Source organism: Cinclus cinclus, chromosome 4, assembly GCF_963662255.1.
Source record: "Cinclus cinclus chromosome 4, bCinCin1.1, whole genome shotgun sequence".
NCBI lineage: Eukaryota > Metazoa > Chordata > Aves > Passeriformes > Cinclidae > Cinclus > Cinclus cinclus.
Window position 1 is genome coordinate 7237791 of NC_085049.1, and position 24247 is coordinate 7262037.

General features: G+C 42.8%; 1 protein-coding gene across 1 annotated transcript in view; it reads right to left on the reverse strand.

Annotated features, from left to right (window-relative positions):
- Positions 1 to 23649: 23649 nt before the first annotated feature.
- Positions 23650 to 24247, reverse strand: part of CPNE8 (copine 8) — a 69844-nt gene continuing 69246 nt past the window's right edge. Inside the window, exon 20 of the mRNA XM_062490786.1 lies at positions 23650 to 23838. Within this exon, the coding sequence (XP_062346770.1) occupies positions 23650 to 23838 (189 nt within the window). The remainder of the gene's footprint in view (positions 23839 to 24247) is intronic.

Sequence of the window (24247 nt, forward strand, 5' to 3'; positions counted from 1 at the left end):
CTCTTGACCTCAGAACACACAATCCTGCACTCATTGTAAGGGAATTATTCCTGGGATAGACGCCTATGTAAATGGGGTCAAATATGTGAGACATTTAAGATTGATGGATAAGAGGAAAGTAGAGTGATCAGAGGCTCCAGGTGAGTTTTTACTTGTAGAGGAATTGTGCAGAGGCTGAGCTCCCAGCATTTCTCACCCCTGCTGCTCCAAGCACTCACACAATCACTGCATCTCTGGCACTGAACAGCCAATATTGAGGGTGTCTGACAGCAGCTGTACTCCAAACTGCTTCCAAACACTGCACTATTTACAACTGCAAATGAGTGCCCACGAGCCACTGAGGCTCACATTCCCTCCTACAATGGTACCTGGCACACTAAAAAAAAAAAAAAATCCTGGCAATTGCCTTTGTGTCAGATGATGAACCTTATCCCAAACTTGCTGTGCAATCTGCAGATTTCCAATGGGAGATGTACTAAAACAACAACAACAAAAGTTTAATCCCACTTGTTTTACATATGACTAGATAAATATCTATGGCACTCAGCTGCTGAATAAGGATTCAAGATTCAGGACTCTGGATTCTTTAAACTGTCCTGTACTGTTGGAGAAGGGCCCCAACAGTACCCCTGATGGAAATCATCTGGTTGAGTTAAAATGAAAGCAAGTAGCAGAACTTCGTAGAAATCCATCCCCTTTCTGCTTTTGCACAGGAAAGCAGGGAAGCATCATCACGTTTATTTTATTTCAGTCACTCTGGCAGGATGGTTCTCGATGAGAGGGACTCTTGACTGAGTGCAGATGACTGAAAACAACATGTGAGTCAGGATTTATCTATAGGTATGACAGCTACCTGCAAGCAGCTCTGCACTGGTTAAGTGTGTCAGCTTGACACAACACAGTTACAGCAATCTCCTCTGCGTGTACCAAGAGAAACTGTGAAGGAAATGATCTGCCTCTAAACATAACCCTGTTACATCTCTTTACCAGAATTGAGTCCACACTCTGCAGAGGAAAATGCCTGCTGGCTCCTCCTCAGGAGAAGAAATGACCTCTCTGCAATGCCTGTGCTGCCTGCAGCTGAATCTCCTGCTCCCAGGCAGAAGGCAATTAGATGGCCAAAGTTAAAATTCCTGGGTCACATCAGCAGTGAAGCTGCTCTTAGATGGTGTCAAGTGAGTTTTTTCAGTGATACAAAATGTGGATTTGAAATCAGTGGGAACTATCAGTTTTATTGGTTTGGTCTCACTCTTAAAAAGCTCAAAAGGAACTTTCATTTTATTTCTGGTTACACTTTCAATGCCTCTTACATTCAGAAATGGTTATTCCTTCTCCCTGCCTGGCAGTGTATTAGTCAGAATCCTCTTCACAGGATCCTTTAGATATTGAAATTGGTTTTAGAAGAGGGCACCTTGCCAGTTATTTTTCTCCCATTTTCTTGGAAAAGGATCAGACATATTTATTGTCCTTGTATTTGTAACCATGGCAAAGTATCTTATCTTCTCTGATGCTTATGTGGTAACACTGCAATTTTCTCCTGGAAGTGTGTCAAATTGCCTCCCAGAGCTTTTAACTCTATTAACATTTTCATAGATACCTTTCTTACAGATGTACTGAGCTATACAAACTCCTCAGGAGATTTTGGGCTTTGTGTTTTGTAATGACATGAGTTCTGTGCTTACATGATCAAGGCTGGAGATCAGTGGTCTTGTTTGGCGGATATGGAAGAAAAAGGAGGAGTAACATTCCCCTGCCCAAGAAATGTGAATATCCCCAAGCAATGCCAAATCCCTGGGGCCTGTCTGCTGCAGAGAAAGACACTGTATTTTCTCCAGAAATGTACTAATCAAAAAGCAGAGCTTTTGGGTGCTGAAAAATGACACCAAAGCATAACAGAATTGGGAAGCACAGGTGTGAAGAAATTGTGTGAAAGAATAAAGTTGTATGAGGAAAACAAAGCTAGTAAGATAAATATTCTAGATGCACTGAGGCAGTGAGGACTAAAAGGAACTATATTGGAGGAATATTGCAAATTGCTGTCTCCCGTATTAAACAATTATTTTCTATTAAGTACTTCAACACAGCAAATTTTCTTACTTAGATTTTTGACCACTCTCAATTTCAATTGATTAAACAAAACTAAATCAGTTTAGGAGAACTTTAAAGATGAGCTGAAAGGGAAAGAAGCAATTCTGCTTCATTACCAAGTAAGCATCTTCTTCTTAATGTCACACACCAAGGGTATAGAACTTATTGTTGTCTTCACTGTTTTTAATTTTTCATGGTGCTTTGGGAATTTCTAACTAATTTTCACAAGGCATTTGTGCACTTTGGTGCACAAAAATATATACTTTTTAAACATATATGCATTATTATCATATATGTAATCATTATTACATATATGAATATACAATCAGATTGTACAATTAATTTTTCTGCAAGACTGGAGACCAAATATGTTGAAAATATTAAGAGAATGACATGTTAACAACTGAGAGAGGCAGAAGTTTTTAGTCAAACTATTTTAAAAGGTTTGACCTTGTTTTCAGGGTTTACTACCTCCAGCTTCCCACAGTGCTGTTTGTATCAGCACAAATGTGACCAGCAGGACTAGGACAGGCATCATTCCCCTGCACTTGGCACTTGTGAGGTTGCACCTCGACTCCTGAGATCAATTTTGAGCCCATCACTACAAGACAGACACTGGAGTGTGTCCAGAGAAGGGCAACAGAGCTGGTGAAGGGTCTGGAGCACAAGTCCTGTGTGGAGCACCTGAGGGAGCTGAGATGCTCAGCCTGGAGAAATGGAGCATCAGGGGAGACCTTGTTGTTCTCTGCAACTACCTGAAAGGAGGCTGTGGCCAGGTGAGTGTTGGTGTCTTCTCTCAGGTAACAAGTGACAGGATCAGAGAAAATGGTCTCAAGCTGTGCCCAGGGAGGTTCAGATTGGATATTAGGAAAAATTCTTCCCTGGAAGATTATCAAGCACTGGAACAGGCTGCCCAGGGAAAGTAGTAGAGCCACAATACATGGAGGCATTTAAAAGACTTGTAGACGTGGTACTTAGGGTTTAGTGGTGGATTTGGCAGGACTGGGTTAACAGTTGGACTTGATGATCTGGAAGGTCTTTTCCCATCAACAGTTCTTTGATTCTGTGATATTGCTGCCTGCAGGCAGAGGTAGAGCCCAGTGAGCTGCACAGTGGAAAGATCCAGCATTGTAAGCAAACACAGCATCTCACTTTGCCCTGGGCCCCTTCATCCTACAGCTTAGCTCACATCTTCATGCACCTGCAGAAAAGGTTCAATCCTCTTACATTATCGGGATGGTCGGTTTAAGAGCCGCTATTTTTAAACTAGAATTTAAGAAGAGATGAAAGAGAATGACAGAGTCAGTCTCAACAGGGATGAAAGACCCAGAGGTGTCTGAGGGCAACCATAGTCTGTGTGTGTAAATGGCCACATCTGAGGTGGCCTTCCTTTATAGTCACCAGAGAGAAACAGGCACAACCTCTGTGAAAATTCACTTCATTCTAATGAAGCTGCTGGAAATAGTCCAGCTTAGTCACACCCTGTAAGAGCCCATTTCTCACTCCTCCCTAGACAGGGAGCTCAGGGTGATGGGCTCATCTACTGATATTTGCACCACAGACTTCTAACATTAAGGCAGATTAATTCTTTGATTCCCTCATAGCTGGCTTCAGTTCCAACACCTCCTGCCTCTATGTGTGTTTTTTTTGTGTCTTCAGAAGTATTATATGACTGATAAGACAAGCTTCTTTGGGAAAGAACAAACAAAATTGATCAAAAATGAACTATGCCCTGTTGATACAGCAAATAGACTTGGATGAAATGAGACAACATAAAAACCTGTCAGTATTTGAAGGCCTCGTAAATGATAATTTTGGCACAGCTGTGCTAATTTACAGCCTGTCTGCTGTTGTAGAATCCAGAAGTGGTCCCTTGATGCTGTTATTAGCAGTCATTGATTATTACCGTGCTACAGACATGCAATTTTTTTGCCAAATAAATTGATCTTTGGAGGTGTGCAGGGTTCATAAAAGCTGTTGGCTGCCCTGAAAACTGAGGTCACTCATGTAAGAGATAAGGCAGGCCCCGTCCACTCCACAGTCTGTCCCAGCCCCAGTGTTCAGAGCTTTCCCAGCAGCTCCCTTTCCCTGGAAGTTTGAGCCAAATGAATACTCGTGCTGGTATGAATGATCTTGTAAAAGTGTTCATGCTCCAAATATCCCAGCCAACCATTTCTCTTTAAAAAAGGTAGCTGGTAACCCAATGCCACAGAATATCCTATCATACAAGCACTCTCCTATATTTGGTTTTCTTCCACTGTTTGTTTGGCTTGCTTCTGTGCCTAGAAGGACATTAGTATTGGTGGCTCTCCATCAGCCCTGAGCTCTTTTATCTCTGGGTGTTGGACTGCTGGTGAGACTGGTTTGACGTGATGAAAACTGAGAAGGAGAGAGCAAAATCTGTGGTGTATGATCTGATGTCTTTAGCTAACACCTTCATAGATGTTTTACTAACAAGTGGCCTGTGCTCCTTGATTCATTACACTCATAAGGGCTGCTCACAGAGCTTTGGGATCCCAGGGAGAGATTAAAGCAGATTCAATCAGCAATTTAAAGCCAAGCTTCAGAGGGGAAGGAAAAGCCACGCTGTCCGTGGCTAACCACAAACACGAAAATTTTGTCCACAGTTGACTGGTGGAACAAAGGTAGGACAGGAATAGATAATTTAGTGCAACACTTGGCAAGATCCAGAACTAAAAATTTCAGCCTGAAATAAAAAGGTCTAAGGTTAATGGAATCCTCACAAAAAACGTCCATGCTTGTCAGTCAGTTGGGACCCTGTTTCAACAGTCTTAGGTAGCTCAAAGAACCACCAGCAAAGTATTGGCAAAAGCAGGTGCTGTTCATCAGGGCTGAGGCTAAAGGAACATTTCTGAGGGCATAGTGCAGCTCAAGGGGAGGGCTGGCTCACCATTGCCTCCTCCTGCCTGGTGTGGTGCAGCAGGCATCACCCTGCTGGGGACAGCGGGGCTCAGGCTGCAGGCAGAGTCTTGATGAGCAGAGTCTTTGGGAGCAGTGAGCTGCAAAGATTTGCAATCTAGCCTGTAAGGCCTATTTTATGTTATCAGTTTTAATTTCAAACAGGCTTGCATTATGCTCTTTTACTGTATCAACCTGTTCTTGGGGGAGAAGGCTCACAGAAGATCCTGATTTATCTTCCTTCCAGCACTTATTGCTTTGTGTTACTGCTGCATCCTCTTCTGTGTCTTAGCTAAAGCCTAAAACATCCAACTTTCTTGGTCCCTTCACACAGCACTCCCAAGATGATGATAATGAGGACAAATTATATTTTGGCATTCAAGTTTTTGAGATACAGAGGAGGCCTAAGGTACAAGAATCTAGAAGATATGTACCATCAATTTGTGCAATAACATTAAAATGGACTCTAATGACTGGAAGCTGATCCTGGATAAATTTAAGCTAGCAGGAAAACAAAGACTTTCAGCAGAGTAAATAATCAGTAAAATAGCTGGGCTGGGATGATGGAATACTCAGTGTAATTGAAGATGAGGTATCCCCTTTTGGAGAGGTGAATTGCTTGAATTTCTTTTCTGATCTTTAAATCTATGTGGGAATTCTCCTTCACTGTTTCTTTTCCCCCCTCCTGCTCAGGTTTGCATACTTCAGAAATTATTTTGTCTAGTTGAAAAATCAGTTATCACAGAGAAGTCCCCAGAAAAGCACTGTCATGTTGGCCATGCTAAAGGGAAGAGCAGATAGCTGGTATCTCCCTCACAGACTTGTATGGCTGCTTGTGAGTTTATGCTCTTGTCTGCAACCACCCCAACTGCTCTGTTTGCATTTTAACCTCTGAGTGTCCCAAGTAAGTTCACTACTCCACAGCCAGGGAAATCTAGAGTTTGTGTGTTGGATTTCAGCAACAGCAGGGGCTGCTGTAGACACAAAAGGATTGGGCAGCTGCTGTTGAAGGTCCATTTTTTTTTGTCCAGATGCTAAAATATATGCAACCCTGCTTCCCTGAGTGCTACCAAACTTTGGTTAGTGTTCACCCAGGAGTCACCCAACTCCTTGGGCAGAGAGGCAGATAAAAGCCCTGAAGTGGTTTTGTGCCTTATTTGCTCAGAGGATACGTGTTTGTTGACATCACCTGGAGAGCTTGATGTGCTTGTGTGGGAGAAGCAGGGAGGTAAGACCTGGTACTACACCCTGCCACATCCCCCACATGTGCTAGAGCAGCAGTACTGCCCTTTTCCAGACTGAGGAAAGGATCTGCCCCCAAACACTCTTCTGTTCTCTGTTCCTTGGCAGTGTCTCTGCTAGGGAAGGTGGTTTGGAGGAGAAGTCACATGAACGTACAGCAGGTCCAGTTGATGGATATTGCTCATGTGCTCCAGTAAAGAACTCCTCCTTAAGACAAAGGATCTGCCTTGTTTGTGGCATCAGGAAGCAGAACAGCAAACACCTGTGCTCACTGTCAGCATTCAGAAACTCTGGCTCTGAGCTGAAACCAATATCAGGTGTCAGGATTTTGGGAAGGCATGGCTGTACTTGGGAAGAGTCATAGAGCACCTCTTCTTTGTGTAAGGATTTTTAATCTGTCTTCTGAAAAATACACTTCAACTTTCACCTGTTGAGGTTGTCTTAGGCATTGTTAGGAGAATTTCTCTGACCTATGTTAAATGCAGATCATTAAATCTTTTTACTTCAGCAGTAATGTCTCTTATAGGAGCTCCTGACAGACAGTTATACTGGTGGAAAGAAGACAAGAAAAGGCCCCCTGCTCCAGATGGAGCTTTGGTAAATATCTTCCAGGAGCCACTGTTGGTAGAGTCATCATCTCTGCAGCCAGGAGCTGGGAAGAGCTGCTCCAGCCACACAGACACTGCTCTTTGAGACAGCCAAGCACAGCAATGTGTTCTTTCAGTGTCTAATATCACTAGTGAAGAAAAGATAATTCCCAAGTCCTTCTTAGCTGGCAGTGAGATTAAACCTGGTCCAGACCACTGGGAGGCTTAGCAAATGAGCCAAGAACCAGCTATTAACCTGAAATATGTGGTGAAGGCCAACCCCAGCACAGCAGTGTCTCACCTGGAACCTTTCCTCTCCTGGGTGACCCCTGACTGTGCAGACAGAGCTGGCTGTGGCTCTTGCACCACCAGCAAGACATCGGAAATTCAACATGGTGTATTACCATGTCTGTTGTCTATTACAGCATTTATAATAAAAGGAAGGCAAATTTTTCTCTGACAGTAAATCTACACCACAGAACAGAAGAAAAAGCTTTGTTTTGACTTGTAATCTGAGCAAACCTGACAAGGAAGGAACAAAAAAGTGAAAGAACAAAAGGCCAACTTTAATATCATTTTTTTACAAAATAGAAATCATGAAGCTGAAGTAAAACAGCTGAAATGTTCGAAGTGTTGCTGCTAGAGCCATTTCCTCTCAGTATTTTTCCAAAGTCATCTTCTAAATAACTAATGCAACTATTACCTCTGTAACCATGTCAAAAACATTTGGCCGCTTGTTTGCAAGTATGAAGGATTTACAAGGAAAGAGGAGTTGTGTGCCTATAATTCATTCTCAAAACAGTTAAAAATAATCTAGCTCAATCCAGGGATTGAGGATTCCCTGTGAAACCAAATGAGCAAGACAGTAAAGTACAACTGGCTCTAATATATCTCCTGTATCTCATCTCCTTCTCCTCAGTATACAAGGAATTATACTTTTCAACATCTGTGCAACTTGATCTTGATGCTCTTGATCCCCTCTAAAACTCCAAATCAGACATGATAATATATGTGAGTTTTCCCATACATGATGCAAAAGTAATACTGAATTTCTTCTTTCAGCATTCACTGGATGAAATGCACAGTTTTAGTATAGCAGAGAAGACAGGCATGAGATTTGAATGTGGTCTTTGAAGACAGCTAGCTTTTCCCAGTGCTCCAGTGCTCAGGTTACCCAGTGCTTAGTGTATGACCTATGACAAGGGCTGCAAGAACCCAGGAGTCATCAGAAGTCCATCATCTCCAGATGTGACATAACTAAATAGTACACCTTGAAACCATTTGGCTTTCCCAGCTGCAGCTAAAAAGACATCCATCACTGAAGATTGCTCCAGAGTCATGACACTCATCTCAAACCATCCCCAGCCCAGGCCTGGTGCACATTGTGGTGGTCTCAAGAGTCACATTTGGCAGGCTCAACTACCAGGGGAGGGAATTTGGAGAATGTAGCCCATTAGGGTTTCTTATATTTGGCTGCTATCCATACAACAGTCTCACTATGTTACCCTGTTCAGTGCTTCTCCCTGCCTCTTAGATGCTGCCAAGCAGATTTCTCAAATGCACAGAAGAGAGTTTGGGAGCAGATCCTTTCCCCAGCCCAGAAAATGGGATGCTGCTGCTATGATATGTGAAAGGTATGTGGTCCTGTTGTAGCAGACACCACTGCTCAAGGCTAAATCTGCCTCCTTCAGCAGGAGAACAAGGCATCTGAAGTGTTGTGGCACAGAGGGAACCTCAGCAGCTCTGGCTGCCATGCAGCCCACACAGGTGAGAAACCATGGGAGCAGCCGTGGTGCCCAGAGAGATCCATCTCCACAAGCACTGACAGCTGCCAGGATGACACTGAAACTATGAAATATCCCAGTTATTTATCGGAAGTCAATCCAAAGGCCACTCTCAGTGGGACCCCATCATTGCGCTGAAGCAAATGCTCTTCTATCATCCTTGCTCTGTTCCTTCTAAAGCAGCATGGTCCTGTGTATTCAGCAAGGAACATAGAGAGAGATTGCTTTTGAGAATGTACATCAAGCCACTCCTCTCCTGGCACCACCACAGACTCCGTTTCCTCCAGATCATGTTTTTCATATGTGATGGAAGGGATCTCTGGATGACAGCCACTCCAATGTCCTGGTCAGGTTAGATCTGATTTCTCCAGGTATTTCCCAACTGAGAATGTTGCCAAGGGAGAGGCTGACTGTTCAAAGGAGACCTACTCTCCTCTCTGCAAAATATGTAGGGTTTGAGTTGGTCTGGAAGGTGGTCCCTGCTCTGGATGGTTGTGGTCAGGGCAGTGCTGATCTGGAGCTGATCTTTGAGTCATGCCAGCAACACCTGAACTGCTCTGCATTGCCAGCTCACTTCCTCACACAGCCTGTGAGCCTCTGAAACCATTCTGATTGTTTCCTCTGGTTGAAATACTTTTAACCTGCCTGAACAGCCCTAAAAAGGGAGATTCTGCCTCAGAGTTTTTTGGTTTTTGTTTTTTTTTTTTTCCTGTGGATGAACCAATAAAAGAGAAAGGGATAGAAGAGCTGTGAGCTGAAAATAGGACATGACTGTAAGATGATGTACAAGAGGGACACATACAAGAAGTGAAGACAACATAAACAGTGAAGGAAGAGAACATTCTTCTAGACAACACTCTTCACAGTTCAACAACTCTCTTACTAGGAATGGAAGACCAATGGAAAAGACAAACTTCTCTCACACAGAAAGCTCTTACAGCATTACCTGGTTTTGTCCTTGTACCTCCAAATGAAAAGGGCTCTGCCTCCCACACCAGGGAGGAGGTGCCACAAAGGCACAGACCCAAATGGAAATGGCAGCAGTGCTTCCTCCACTGCTTCACTGAGGGCAAAGTGGAAACATCAAAGCACAGAGTAGCCAAGACATGTAAGGAATGCGGTCATTTAAAGTTACATATTTAGAGCCACGTCCTGTGTCTGAGCCCTGCTCTGCCTTAGCATCCACCTGCTCTCAGTGGGGATTTCCCCCTCACCCTTTTCTCCTGGCAGGGAAGTAAGCAGGAAGCAGGTGTGAGTTGCAGTGCTCTCCTTGCTGTTCCCAGCTCCTGCAAAGAGGAGTCTGTGTGGTACAGGGGGCTCACTGCTACCCAGGGGAGGTAACTGCAAGTCTGAGTTTAAGAGCAGAAGCTTCACAGCCTCTGTGGGTGAAAAATCAAACTGAGCAGACTAAATAGATTACACTAATTAGGAGATGCAATATCCAGAGAAGAACAAGACAGTACTTTCTTTGGGGGTATTAGCTGTTCTTCCCAGCTGATCTGTCCTGGCTAATGTCCTTGCAGATAGGCTTTGGAAGAAATTATACAAAGTCATTGGTTTGGGTTTGTATCTGATCAGTTATCCCACATCCTCTAAGACTTCTTCTATTGAAGCTCATTCACTGAAAGAATAAATAAAAAATATGTTTAGCAATTGAAAAGAGAACTATTGACGTTTTCCCAGCACTTGAAAACATGCAACACTGTCTGGCATTCAGCTACATGAGAGCTAAGCCTTGTTATATAACCATAGTTGTAGGACGTTTTGCTCTGCACACCTCTGGCCAGAAGGCTGCCTCTAAATTCACCAATGTCCAGTGTGATTCATGGCATTAGTGGTGCAGACCTGGATTCAGCCCCTCACTCACAAGCCTCTCAGTGCTGCAGTTCCTGACAGCTGTACCAGGACAGCAGCTGCTGGTGCCCAGTGACCTCTGCCACACTCATGCTTAAAAATGGAACAGCAGGACCTGAAAGAGGGGGAAGGGTTGAGCATTGGAGTTTGGGAATGAAACAGAACTATCAGGAATAGGGCAAAGATCTTGCTGGTGCATCCAAACCCATTTAATACATCTGGGCAAGAGACAATGCAGTGTGTTGCAAGCACATAAACACTGAGATCTTTGGTTTGTAAAGTTTAGTCACATCACACTTGCCACAGATAAATGCTACACCAAGGGACAAATTACTGAAGGTGGTCTCTTTTCTGACTGAAATCCAAATGATTTTTATGCTGCCACCTGAGCTTCTCCAAATATTACAAAACCAGTCTTGACCCTAGCAAGTCATCCCTGTGGGTGAAGAGTGGAAGGATGCTGCTGGCAGCCCCACTGTTGGGCAGTGAAAATGTTAATCTCTCTTTTCCCCCTCCTGCTGCCCAAACTGCTGGGGGGCAGGCCCCCAGACCCCTGCCCACTCCAGCTGCCCTGGCAGTGCCAGGCTCCTCCAGGCTTGCTCCTGGTGCCTGGGGGTGCCTCCACCCCACGGCACTGGAGGGACATCCTCAGCCCAAGCCACATGGCCCTGATGCAGATTGCTGTTTACAGAAACCATGTCTTTTCCCCTTTGGTGTCTGTTTTCCCTTGTGCAGAATCTTCCCAATTAGGGATAGTTTTTTGGCTGTTTAGTAGATCAGTCCCACGTTTATATATTAAAATTTTCTTCAGCCTGTTTATTCTGCATCCAAGGGTTTAATCAGCAATTGTGCTTAAGGGTAGCCTGTGTTCTTTATTATCTACTTAATCAGAGGAAAGAAGGCTCTTTCGTCTTTTTTTTTTTTTTTTATTTATTCTTAACTAAGAAAATGATGAGACTTGTTCCATGAGAGGAGTGCAACCTTGTACCTCCTAGGCAGGAGCAAGCAATGCTGCCAGGGGAAATATTTTGTACACAATCTTCCTTTCAGATCTGGTTATAAAAGGGTAGTGGCACTGAAATGATCAACTTCCTAAAAACCAGCTGCTGACTTACTGAACCCTCCACCAACCTTGGACAACTTAAAATGCACTTATTAGAACAGCTTATCCCTATCTATTTTTATAGATAAATATATAAAGTTTAAATATATAAACTAACATATGTAATCAATACATGAACACTTTTCTTTGAGGTTAGTATTGATTCCAGCAAAGCATGATTATGCTGAAAGATAGAAAAAATGCAATAAAAAATACGAAATTTTAATCCCCTAGAACAGCTCTCTGCTTTCCCCAATCCATCTGCTTCTCAGCCAGGTGTCTCCTGCCCCTGCAGGAGGAACACATACCTGGCTGGAAACCAGGCTGCAGGAAAAGGACCCAATATTACAGCAACTTCCCTACTACTGGCTTTAGGTCGGTGACAACTCATCAGTTTTATCCCTTCAATATTCTCTTCACAGCCAGTGTTGTGCTCATTTCATTTCCTTGTCACTGCATAGGGTTTCTAATATTTCCATGGGATCTCCTTCAGTAAGCTCCTCGTGGCCACTTGCTTTTCCACAGGCTGGGGTTGCTGGGTGATGGCACCAGTGGTGGCACCAGTGTTGCTGTGCCCAGTGGTGGCAGGACTGCATTCCCATCCTGTGCTGTGCTTGTTCCTCTACCCATTTCCCACATCCCTGCCATGGTGCCCACTGCCACCACTCTCTGACCACACACCCCCAGCCACCAGCCCAGCACTGCTCCAGCAGCCATTGCACAGGCTGTGGGGCTGCCTTTCTGATCTGGGAAAGCCATGAGAGGAGTAATTGGGTCCTTTTGGCAGTGTGATTGTTTGAAAATCCCCTTGTCCTCCTCTAAGCCCAGAATGAATGCTCATGCATGCACAGGTGCCAGCGATGCCTTAAGTGCCTCACCGGCACCTCTGCTCTGCTCTTCCTCTTCCACTAGAGCCCATGACAATAGATGAAACCCTCCAAGACAACCTTTTCTTGCATCACAGTCAACACTTGACTTGAAAGAGACTTTCATCAGCTTCACAGAGCACTATCATGGCATTACTTCAAGTGCCAAGTGCTTGAATTTAAACCTGGAGACTTCCTTGGAGAGGCTCGTTGCAGACCAAGGCACTCTGTGCAATCACTCCTGCATCCTCCAGTGATAATTGGTCATCAGCCGAGGCTGCCAGCTCTGCAGAGAGCTGTACCCTAGGACTGCCTGTACTAGGACAGACTTCCAGCAGAGAACCCAAAGAAGGAGACTCACCACAAGACAGTTTCTCATGGTTAACATTACTATACTGTCTCCTAATTGAAAACTCCTATTTGGCAAATGCCTTCTTTTTGTGTTGGTCTTTGTTGTTTTTTTCTCAGTTCCTTGTGAGGGCAAATGCAAGCCTGGTGATTTCTGACAGCAGGTAAGATCTACTTTGTTGAATTTTACCCATTTAATATCTTTGATCTTTGTGAAATTTGCCTTCCACTTTTTGATGTGATAAGACAGGGAGTTATTCTTGCTTTTCCTGTCAACTCCTACCAGCAGCTGGGAAAATGGTGATTTCCTTGCAAGAAAAGTGCTTTCCAAAAACCATCAAAGCTGTGATTCTGCCTACATTTTGCTCAGGTTTTGCTTAGGTTTAAGTGAAGGTTTGTCAGCAGCTACACAGGCATAAATGAGAAATACCTCCATGCCTGACTCATCCAATACTCTACCACATATCCTACCTGGAAAGAGCTCCTGTTCAGCTGCTGCAGCACGTATTTCTTGCTCTCAGGAGGGGGCTGAGAGGTCAGAGACCCCTCTCAGGAGTGTGTTTAAAACAAAAATCTGTGAGGTCACAGCTTATGCCCTCTTATCTCCCAGGTTGCCTGCACCTACTGTCAGAGCCAGATCTGCCTCATCTCCCTGGCAAGGGGGCTGTGCTGGCACCTGGACCACAGGTCTTCAGACATCAACTCTTCTGCCTCTGCAACATGGAAATACTGGAGGAAACAAACGTGTTCCCAAAGATAGTGCCTCCCTTTGTGGCTTTGAACAGCCATGTGTCACTCACACTCCTGCTGAGTCTGACTTTAGGTACAGCTGGCTGCTCTGGGTAAAGAGGGCTATTACTTCTTCCCAGAGCAGATTGTCCAGATGATGGACATACACAATGATTCAATCTTCAAAAAAGCCCTAAACCCCAGGAGAAGGGCTGTTGAACCAACACTAAGGGCCAGGGCAGAGGCAGCACAAGGCACCAAATGGCAGTCCTGGAGGAGGTCACTGCCAGCATCTCCCCTTGCCCAGGGTCCCCCCAAGACCCCACTGGGGCTTGCTCCCTTGGCACCTGCCTGTGGGGCTCAGGTGGCTGGTCATGATGAAACAGGGGTGGCTGTCACTGCAATGTTCTCACACTGCAGCCCTGTGTGCAGCAGAAGGTGCTGGACAAGCCATGAGGGTGGAGGGATGGAAGGCAGTGGGAAGAAAGGGAGCTGAGGGAGGTGCTCCTGCTCTGAATCTCTGCTGAAGCCCAGATTTGAGGATAAACACAGCCCACAGACTTAAAATGAGCAGGTGGGAGAGTTTTCAAATCATGCAGGGACTTTTCCCTCCTCAACACTTGTGACCTCTTCCTGGGCACAGGCACAGGCCAGCACAAAAGGCAAAGCAGTGCATGGCCAAACCCCTGCACTCCAACTCCTAATGAAATTCATGCAAATTTTAGAAAGGGATTGAGATGTCTGGAGCTTCCTCCACCTGTCACTGCCTTATTTCTAGCAGATGCCATAATGAGGCACCTGGAGGACAAGATCATTTTGTTTTCTTTACAGTAATCACAATTTAGCTGCTCCATAATTTAATAAGAGTGAGAAGGGAACAGCAACTGGAAGAGCTCACCGGCTTCTCGGGCCTGATGAGCTGCATCACAGAGGGCCCTGTCCTGCCATGTTAGCAATACAGCTTTGCAGTCCAAGCTGACAATCAAATCTGTCTACTGCTTTCCTGGGGGCTGAGCATGCTGGCCCAAGGCACAGCCACGCAGCAGCCACGTGTCCTGCAACACCTCTGACAGCACGCAGCAGAAGCCAGCAGCTTCTGGAGAGAAAAGCACACATTGCAGCTCCTACCAACTCAGCTGGGTCTTTGGTCACCCACAAATGTGCCCAGCACAGCCAGAGCACCCCGCAGTGCTGAAGCCAGAGCACAGAGGCACATCTGCCCTGCCCTGGGAGAGCCTGGCTGGAATGGCAGAGGGCTGCCTTCAGCTGGGAAACCTTACCAGAGACCATTCGCAGAGCTTGGTGCACCTGCTTATGTATTTTAAACACAGACCTGCCTGCAGCTATTTCTGCAGAGCAAACAAAGCCCGTGCTGCCCTGGGCTGGATGGTGAGCACTTGTAGGCTCCCTTTGCATTGCTGGTGCTCCTCAGCTGGCCAGGAGCTGCAGCAGCAGCTGTCTAATATGCTCAGCCAAGCTGCATCCTCACCAACTCCTGTTCTGAAAAAAGTCCCTTTTACTGATAAAATGTCTCCCTGGTGCCAGTAGGTATTTCCCCCCTTCTTTCCCAAAGCCTTCTGGATTCACTGATGACCCCGCTTCTCCAGGCTGGCCTTACCAGGAATTTTCCATGAGAAAACTCATGGAAACAAAGATCCTAAATAGTTGTCTTGTACCTTATTTGCTGTGATGCTCCTGGGAGTAGTCTCAGAGCTGAGCAGTGTCCCACCCTTCCAGGAGCAGAGCCAGGACCATGGCTGCAGAGCCCTGGAAGGGAACACTGCTCCTGCCTCACCATCCAGCTTTGGGACACTGCTGTGCTGCCTTTGGCACCTCGGGATCTACCCCTGCCTGGGCAACATCTGGCTCTGCAAATGCTGCCATTGCTGTGGGGACTGTGAGCAAAGTGACTCCTGCCCCATGCTCTGAGACTTCTGCGGCACCAAGAACTCCTCATTCATTTAATGTGGTCCCTTTCCATCAATCCCAGACAGCTGGTGTGAGGGGGTGCCTGTGGAGACTCTCCACCTGGCCTGGGGTGAGGGGAAATGCCCACACAGAGCTGGGGGGAAGGAGCTCCACTCTATGGTATTGGCTTGAGGATGGGAGAAAAGGGAGGAAAAGGAGGGAGAGGAGAGGAGCACCTACCCACCAAGTCCAGCAATACTTTAAACATCCCCTTTTTCCTATTTCAGTCTAATAGGTTTTAAACAAAGCAACATTTCAGTTGGTTTTGCCATTGAGATAAAGAGTTTTTGGAAGCCTGGTACTTCCTTACAATGACAGGTAATAGACAGATCTGTTGATAATGACTCAGCGCATGCATGAACGAGCATTTAGAGTCCTTCTGTACTGTGAAATACCTAACAGTGCCAGGAAAAAATCCTCACTAGTATGGTGGGTGTGTGCTCAAACACATTTCTTTTCTTGCTAATTCTTCCAGGACAGTGGGAAATGTTGCAGTGCAGCTGACAGCATATCTCCAATAATGAAATGCTGCGATTCAGTGGTTTTTCACACTCACAGTGGTATCACCTTCTTCCTGCCTGTATTCTTCTGAGAGGCTTAGCAAGATGAAATAAGCTACTTCAGAAGCAACTGTGATGTGTCTGCAACTGAGGTGTGGGTTTGGGGTTTTATATGCTGCAAAACCCCTTCCTATGCTGGAAGGCACTTAGCAACAGGTAAATAGCCAATTTCATTAGCAGATGTGATTTTTCCATAGTGTCAGTTCTACTGATTGAATCACTGATTAAAATGCTAAAAAGCACTTTTATTTTAGGCCTTTTATAGGGCTAGCACAGTGGCATTTGCTGAGATTTGCATAGGTCTTTATAGAAAGGAGACAACTTTTGAGGTCCAGATAGGAGGAGGATGAGTCATATTTAAAACCAGAGGAGTTCTTGTTATCAAATACTTATCATGGTTACAATAAAAGAGTGAATGTCTGCAGCTCCAACTGGAGGAAGCCATGAGATCAACAGAAGGTTAGTGGGGAAGAGAAATTACAGCTTCCATGGTAAAGTGATTTCCCCTCCACATAAAGGGGGCGTTTTCTCTGAATTTACCATTGTAAACATGCAAAGCACAGATTTAAGGGCATCTGATAATGTTAATCTAACAATAGCTTTATTCCAATATCCCTTAAAGAGTCTTCAATTCTTTTATTGAGATAGGCAGAGATTTGTCTATTATCAGTGAGTGAATCAGAGATATGAGGCAAATACCAGTTCTTGTTTCTCAAGGAACTGAAGCATGTTTCAGTATAGCCTAGGCTGTGAATCTCGAGGAGCTGACAGCATACTGTGTGTTGTTCCTTTTAAAGGAGTTATAGGGAATATAGGAATTGTAGGGAAAAAGCCCTGAAGGGTTTTGCTTGGTTTTGGTTGGTAACAACTACTGTCCAAGTACATAAAGTCAAGGTGCCATGACTGTAGAATTGACTGTACTTAATTATCAATAGACAGTTTTACTGCTGTTCCAACACCTTGTTACAAAACCTCCGGTGTACATGGGGATGGGGACTTTCATCTTGCTGTCCATTTACACCAATTTGCTAGGCACATCCTGCTCCTCACCCGACCTTCACCATGGGACTTTTCCCTCCTCATAGCCTTTGGTCACACACAGGGGCTGGTCATCTCACCTGCCCACTGGATGCAAGTCTCCCAGGAGTCTCTGTCTTCAGGAGCCTCTTGAGTCCATGACTTTGGAAATGGGTGACTGGAAGCACACATGTATTTCAGACTAGATCTTACCAGGGCTTTTTTCAGCCCTCCTGGTGCTTTCCTAATCACCCATCCACTCCAGTCCTCCCACTCTGCATTATCCTTTCGTTATTCTTAATTAGGCCACCTACCTTTGCAGGACTGACAAAGGGGGCTCCAGGAGGATATTTAACTATTTAATGTATTTTTCCCTTGTTCAGAAGGAGGCTGCACAATCAGGGAATCCTCAGCAACTCTGGAGTGTTCTAAACAAATTTCTAAGACAAAAACGATGCAATTTCCCTGAGATGCAGTAGAAGGGGCCTCCAGACAGTTTGGGAGGTCTGTCTATCTGCCCGTGTAAGCCACTCTTGCTGCCAAAGACGCAGCATCACCCACCACTGCCAGCCTTTGAGAGCAGCACCCCTTGCACAGAGACAGTTACCACACTCCTGGTAATCTGCATACGAAACACACCCAAGTGCTTTAATTTTTTTCCTCACAGGTGAAAAACCATCTGCTTTTTTTGACTCCTGGACTCTTTCAAAATTGTCTGTGCTGTCCCTAAAGTGTCACCCCATAGACCAGACATGGTGCCAAGCTCAGGCTTCTGCACAGCTCAGGCTGGAGAAGTTATTCCGGGTGATCTTTGCTTTTTATGAAGCGGTATCACAATTTGATTCCTATTCTGTTTGCAGCCCAGCTGTAATCCACACGTTATTTAGTCCCAAACTGCTGCTTATAAAGGTATTTTTTATTTTCATTCCATTTGTGCTTATTTATCTCCCTCCTGAACGTAGTATTTTCCACTATTTTTTTCCCCTGACCTTCCCTCCAACTCATCAGAGCCATTTTTAAATTTATTCAGGCTTCCCAGCCTGCAGTCTGGTGAGCTAATAGTTTTATTCACTTTATAAATGTAGCCTCTAACTCATTTACCTACTGCATTAATGACATTTGCCAGAAACAGTCATGAGAGACTCCTGCTGGCCTCTCTTCCTTTCCTCCAGGTCTGACTACCTATTGATATTTTCCACTTCCTCCTGCTCACAGAAAGCCATCCACCAAGGCTGCCCGGTGACTTCTGTATTTTCAGGGCCTTTCTGCCTGTATCTGGGGAAGTATTTAATCTTCTCCGAAGTCTGCAGTAGCCCTTTGGTCATGGAAGAGACAATTTTCTTCTCCTTGAATTCCCTCTGGCTGGTGATTGTGTCCTGATGGCCCACTCAGTTTAAAACACAGCATTCAGTGCTAATCACTCTGCACATCCAGTCAATTGCTTTGATTTCATGATCAGCCTGAAGCAAAGCAAACCACAGAGCAGCCCTGGCACAGGGACACGAAGGCCCCTCAGTCATTATGGCAATCTTGTTCTTCTCAAAGCTGGGCAGAATTTTCCTCCCTGGGAAACAAAGCAGTGCAGGAATGATGGAATTCTTCAGGGTGCAGCCACAGCCTGCACAGGCTTGGGAAGGTTCTCCCATCACCTGTGGCACACACTGCCCCAGGATCCACACTGCATGATTACTGAACAACACTTGCACACCTTCCACAGGATGGTGTATCTGCAAGAACACTCAGCCACTTCAGTGCCTTTGACGGCTTGCAAAATAAAATCATCAAATAAAAAATCCAATGATGAAATTTTTTTACTGTCAAGTGCTTGGCCGTAGGCATATGCTCCAAACTGAAGTATTCTACACCCTTTCTTTAAATGCCTAACTTGAAAACACCAGTCATCTACAGTCACTTGCACACTCATGGAAACGCATCATGCTGGCTGGAAAGAACACCTGAAATCATACCCTACCGACTCAGCAGCAAAGAAGCAAAAAATCCACCATGGAGTGCTTGCAGAAAATGTGTGCAAGTGCTATAAGCCCATTGTACACATTTTCTGCAGCACTTCATGGTGGATTTTCTGAAGTGCTATAAGCCTGTTTAAAAGTAGGGGACATTTCACATGAAAAGGATGAACAGTATGAAACAGCAACCCAACAGTGGGAATGGACATGGTCTGTCCTTCTGAAAACATTTCCACTGTGATGACATCCATCTGCTTCCCCACACACATTCATTAGGGCTGGCCCTGGTCTCATGCATGACCTTTGCTCTGGTAGTTCACTCAGAGTTAGAGATGACCTCGGGTGGGGAGGACAGCCCCACAGGAATCACCCCTGATCATTTACCCAAATTGTTCTGACTGTCCTCAGTGCCCCAACTGATCTCTAGAGAGTCTTTCCAGTTGATCAACGCGATATTTGAAGTCTCAAAACTGGACCTAGTACATGAGCCAAAGCCTCACTATTAGGAGAAGATGGATTATGTCAGGTGGCCATTGCTCAGTGCTTTTACTTACGACACCTTCTCCTCAATATCTGCTTTGTGATCCACTACAATCTCAGACACTGTTTTAAAGAATTGCTGCACAGCCAAAAAAGCGCTGCAATTGTGTGGTAGATTTTTCTTACTCCAGTACTCTTACCTATTCTCCCGGATTGAATTTGCTCCTCTCTCAGGCAGTTTTTCTAATTAATAAAAATAATTTCAAGTTTTAATTCAATTTTTGGAAGTGATTAAACTATCTCTGGTTGATATAATCCAACAATTTAGTACCAAAATATTATGTATTACTTCATCAATGGAAATACCAAAAGCAAGACAGGTCCCTATGGAACAGCAATTGTTCTATTTCTTGAGTTTGATGATGGAAGACTGATAGCAATTTTCTGAACAATCTAACCAGCCTGATAGTACTTCACAACACTTCAAACAAGGCTGGTACCTTCTGCTTTGTTTTAAAATGTCTTTTTAAAACAGCTGTTTCCTTTTTTTATCCTGAAGCTCATTATGTAGCTTTTTAAGAAAATTGCTTCAAAACTGTGTAGCAGTAGCAAATTCTCATTGGTAGGGGTAAACCTTAGTCTAAATTTACTTATTTTTTATTGACTATTTAATTCAATGATTATCCCTCTTCTATGGAGCTTGAAGGAAAAAAAAAATTGAATATTTAGCTTTTCCCAAATGGACTAAATGCTCATCCTTTTGTTAAATAATTGATTTACCTTCTCTTTATAACAGAGGTTTCATTAGGCTTCAGTGGTCATAAAATTTTTTGAGTTTTTCTGTTCTTTTTTTACATATATCTTGCTTTTACATTTATACATAGCTACATATTCTATTCTTGTCAATTTTTCTCTTTAAAGAACTTCTGGCACAATTATAATGGGCTCTTACTATGCTCCCAGGTTTCCCACTGCATTGGTGTAACTTCTCATTACGTGTCCTTTTATTAGTTCCTAAAGATGATAAATAATTTATGATTCTGTTTCAGCCATTTTATTAAGTATCCTGGAGTGAATTTCATCTGCTCATACTTAGGTGAGAATTTCCAGCTTTCCAAAATGCAACTTTTTGGTTTTTGTTGAATTTCCAGCTTTCCAAAATTTAATTTTTCAGAGAACACCATCCTCCTGAATCCTCTTCATCTCCTACAGATGCCCTGTGGTACCACACAACAAACTCTTTTTGTAGACCACTGAGCTGATTTGAAGTCCATATAGATTCTAGTGTATAGCTTTCCATCTTTGCCTAAAATTACAAAATTGTATTTTGTAGCCAAGATCAAACCAGTTTCTTCTTCCAGATTAGCAAACAATTCCTCACTAGTCTGAATCAAACCTAGGAGTCACTCTTGAATTAGACTCCATGAGCCAGTGTCCTCCTCATTTGTAGTAACCTTTGTGTAGTTTGCCCCAGCAGAAAATTTTCTGCATGTGTTACAAAGAAAATATCTACTCCAAGATACCAGTGGAAGAGAGTTTTTGTCAAGGTCAATAGTTTCTCTCAGGACAACTCATTTGTCACATAACATGTCGTATTTTACTTTTCATAAACATAAATACTCTCTGCTGTTCTTCAGGTGTGGCAAGTTAGCAAGTTTTGATAACAGCTAGCATTTCTTGGGAAGGAATAAGAATTTTGTGTTCCATTATTCTTGAGAATAAAGCCAGGAGTAAAAATGGCTTCAGGTGATCATTTGGATAAATTCAAGCTCTGAGCATTAACTCTCATCCCAAAACTGGAATAAGAATTAATGTATGATTCTATGTAATGAATCTCACATGCTACAGATTGAAGATGTCAAGCACATAGACAGGGAATCTCACAGGTCTGGAAAGACTTATTTTCCACTAGAATTCTCAGTCCACTTATCACAACTATTTTATTAAATATGTTACATTTAGAACCCAATACTGAACAGGAAAAAAACGCCCAACAGTGTGGAATAGACTAGGCTGGCACTTAAGCTGGACAGACAAAATTATTTAATGAAGTAATACCTTTCTTTAAAAATTCTTTCACTTATTAAATAAACTGCTAGATTAGTTATGAGACTAATCATTGAACTAAGAAAAGGCACTGGCTAAATAAGAGCTAATAAATTACTTTCAACTAAGTTTGTTTTCTGACTTTCTAGTCATGTGTTGAATACATGGTCCACTGGGAACCAATACAAATATCAGCATAAAAATTTGTCTAATCAAATGAAACAACAGAAACACAGTATAACTTCAGTTATTTCAAAAGTGCCAACACTGTCTGTGCAAAAAAATAAAACCGGAAGATGAAAGCAAAACACCACCACCACACAGTAGATTTAAACTTATTCTTTATGATGCACTTTCATCAAAATTTGTAGTTGCCAAGTATCAAATTTCACTCATGCAACATCAATGCACGAAGAAATACATATTTTGGTGAGAAAATTAAAGTCCGTATTTATGTAAAAACTGTTTCAAAAGAAAAATAAAAATAAAACAAGACCTATTTTCTAACAAAAAAAGAGGATTTCTTTTGTTTTTGTTAACAATAATTACTTGGAAAATTCCAATTTCCCACATGAAAGAGTTAAAGGAAGTTAAATGTATTTAAAAATGGAAGATTCTGCATTTACATAGTTATATGCCATTAATATTGAAGATATGCTTTCTGGCAAAAAACTTCTCATGCTTAAAAAATGCACCTTAGTTTTATACTGTACATTACAACATAGGGTAGTAAGAAACAGAATTAGTAAACAGGTTATATGCAAAGAAAAAAGTTACATATACAAGACAATTACAACTGACACAAAAAATTTAAAATGTCCAGTTTAAACAGTATTTGAAGGCAATTCACAATCATTTCAGGAGTTTTGTGAAATTTAAGGCCATTAGTTCTAAATAAAATGCATCTGACACAAACTCACAAAACTGTGTATTTTGTACAAAATATACATGCAAAACCAGTTTATCATTATATACGATCAGGCATATAATACATTTTTGGGGTAGTTCTGTACACAAAATTGTGCACAAAGCAACGTAGTTGTGCAATTTTTAAACCAGTTAATGAACTTTATTATTCATGCACCCTGAATGGAAATGTGATTAAATGACAATATTAAACCCAAATATTAAGAGTCAGCATCCCTTTGAATGGGCAATCAAGACAAAAAAAAAAGTTAAATTTTTAAAGTTTAAAATTGTCCACTATAAAACATCTGCTGTAACCACTTCAAAAGACATTTCTGATGCAAGATTTCCAGTACTTTAAGGAATGCATGATATGATTTAATGAGCTCAGTGAGTCAACTATAATATTCTGATAGTTCTGGATTGAGGTAATTTTCTTTAATTAATTATAGCAAGTAACTATTCTAATTTGTTTCAGTAGTTAGTTTAAAAAACTGTAAACTTAGACAAATTTAGAAATTGGAGAATCTCTGAAAAATACACATACCTCCCACTCACAGTCTGGAGTTAGTTGTAAGTTATATGCAATGATGCTATTCACATTTAGTTATTGAAATTTTCAGTACATAAGATGAATGGATTACTGAGCACTAATTGAAGCACTTCAGTTACTTTAAAACACATTGATGTATTTGTCCTTTTCTTAGCTTTCATTTGTATTTGTCTGGACAAACATTCAAAGAGATATTGCTTCTCTTGTTATCTTGTGACAAACTATTGCAAGCTAGAAGACAAGTGAGTCAATATTCCAAACTTTTAGTCTTAAGAATAGTTATAAAAGTACTGAAATTTAAAAATAGTAACATGTAAACATTGATACAGGGTAATAGCATTCCTATACATTTATATACACACAGTATTCAGAGAGGACCCATTCTTCTGAGTTGAAAACCTGACTTGTGCTTTCTCCCCTTCAATAAATACATCAAAAAGTAGGGTGACTAGATTAAAAAAAAAAAGTCTCAGAACATCAACATCTTGCTCCTAGCACTTACAAGCTTTACAGTTGCTTATGCAACTATAGGAGAATTTTGGTATGTGAAGAGAACTTTTCTAGCTCCAAAAAGTTATCAGAAGCTACTGCTGCATCCAGAGATTTGTGAAAATGCTAAACACTTCAGAGCAGTCATATCTGAGTCTGCAACACGTGAATTGGGGGCGTGTAGGGTGGAGGTGCAGGTGATGGCTTTATTCCTCTGACTCTCATGTAGGACAGAAACTGCTCTGGGATTTCAGCTAATACATCTTTAGCAAGTCTTGCCATGCTTAACACGTGGTTTCCACTTCTGTCAATGTAATCTCGGAATGGCACAAACTACAAAACCAAAGATATGTTCACTCAGGCCATCATGCAGACACAGAATATCTCTTACAACATAAAAATAAGAAAGCTTAACCTAGGGAGTTAGAGCACGTGAATATGTTACATTACACAGCTTTAATGTTACATTACACAGCTTTAATGTACATTTTATAAATACACATTGTATCTCAAGTTTTACAGATCTGCCTTCTAATAGAAATAGTGTAACACTTTCACTTGGGTGAATCCCTTCACATGAGCCATGGCTAGCTCAGATTGCTGATGACATGCTTCACTGATATATTTGGGTTATCTCTCAACCCTTTCCATGCAAGAAGGTAACTTTGTCTCAGAAGGCTATTCTTAGCTTACATTCCCTGCTCCTGGGGCTACCCACCAATCTGCCTCCACTCTGGTACTT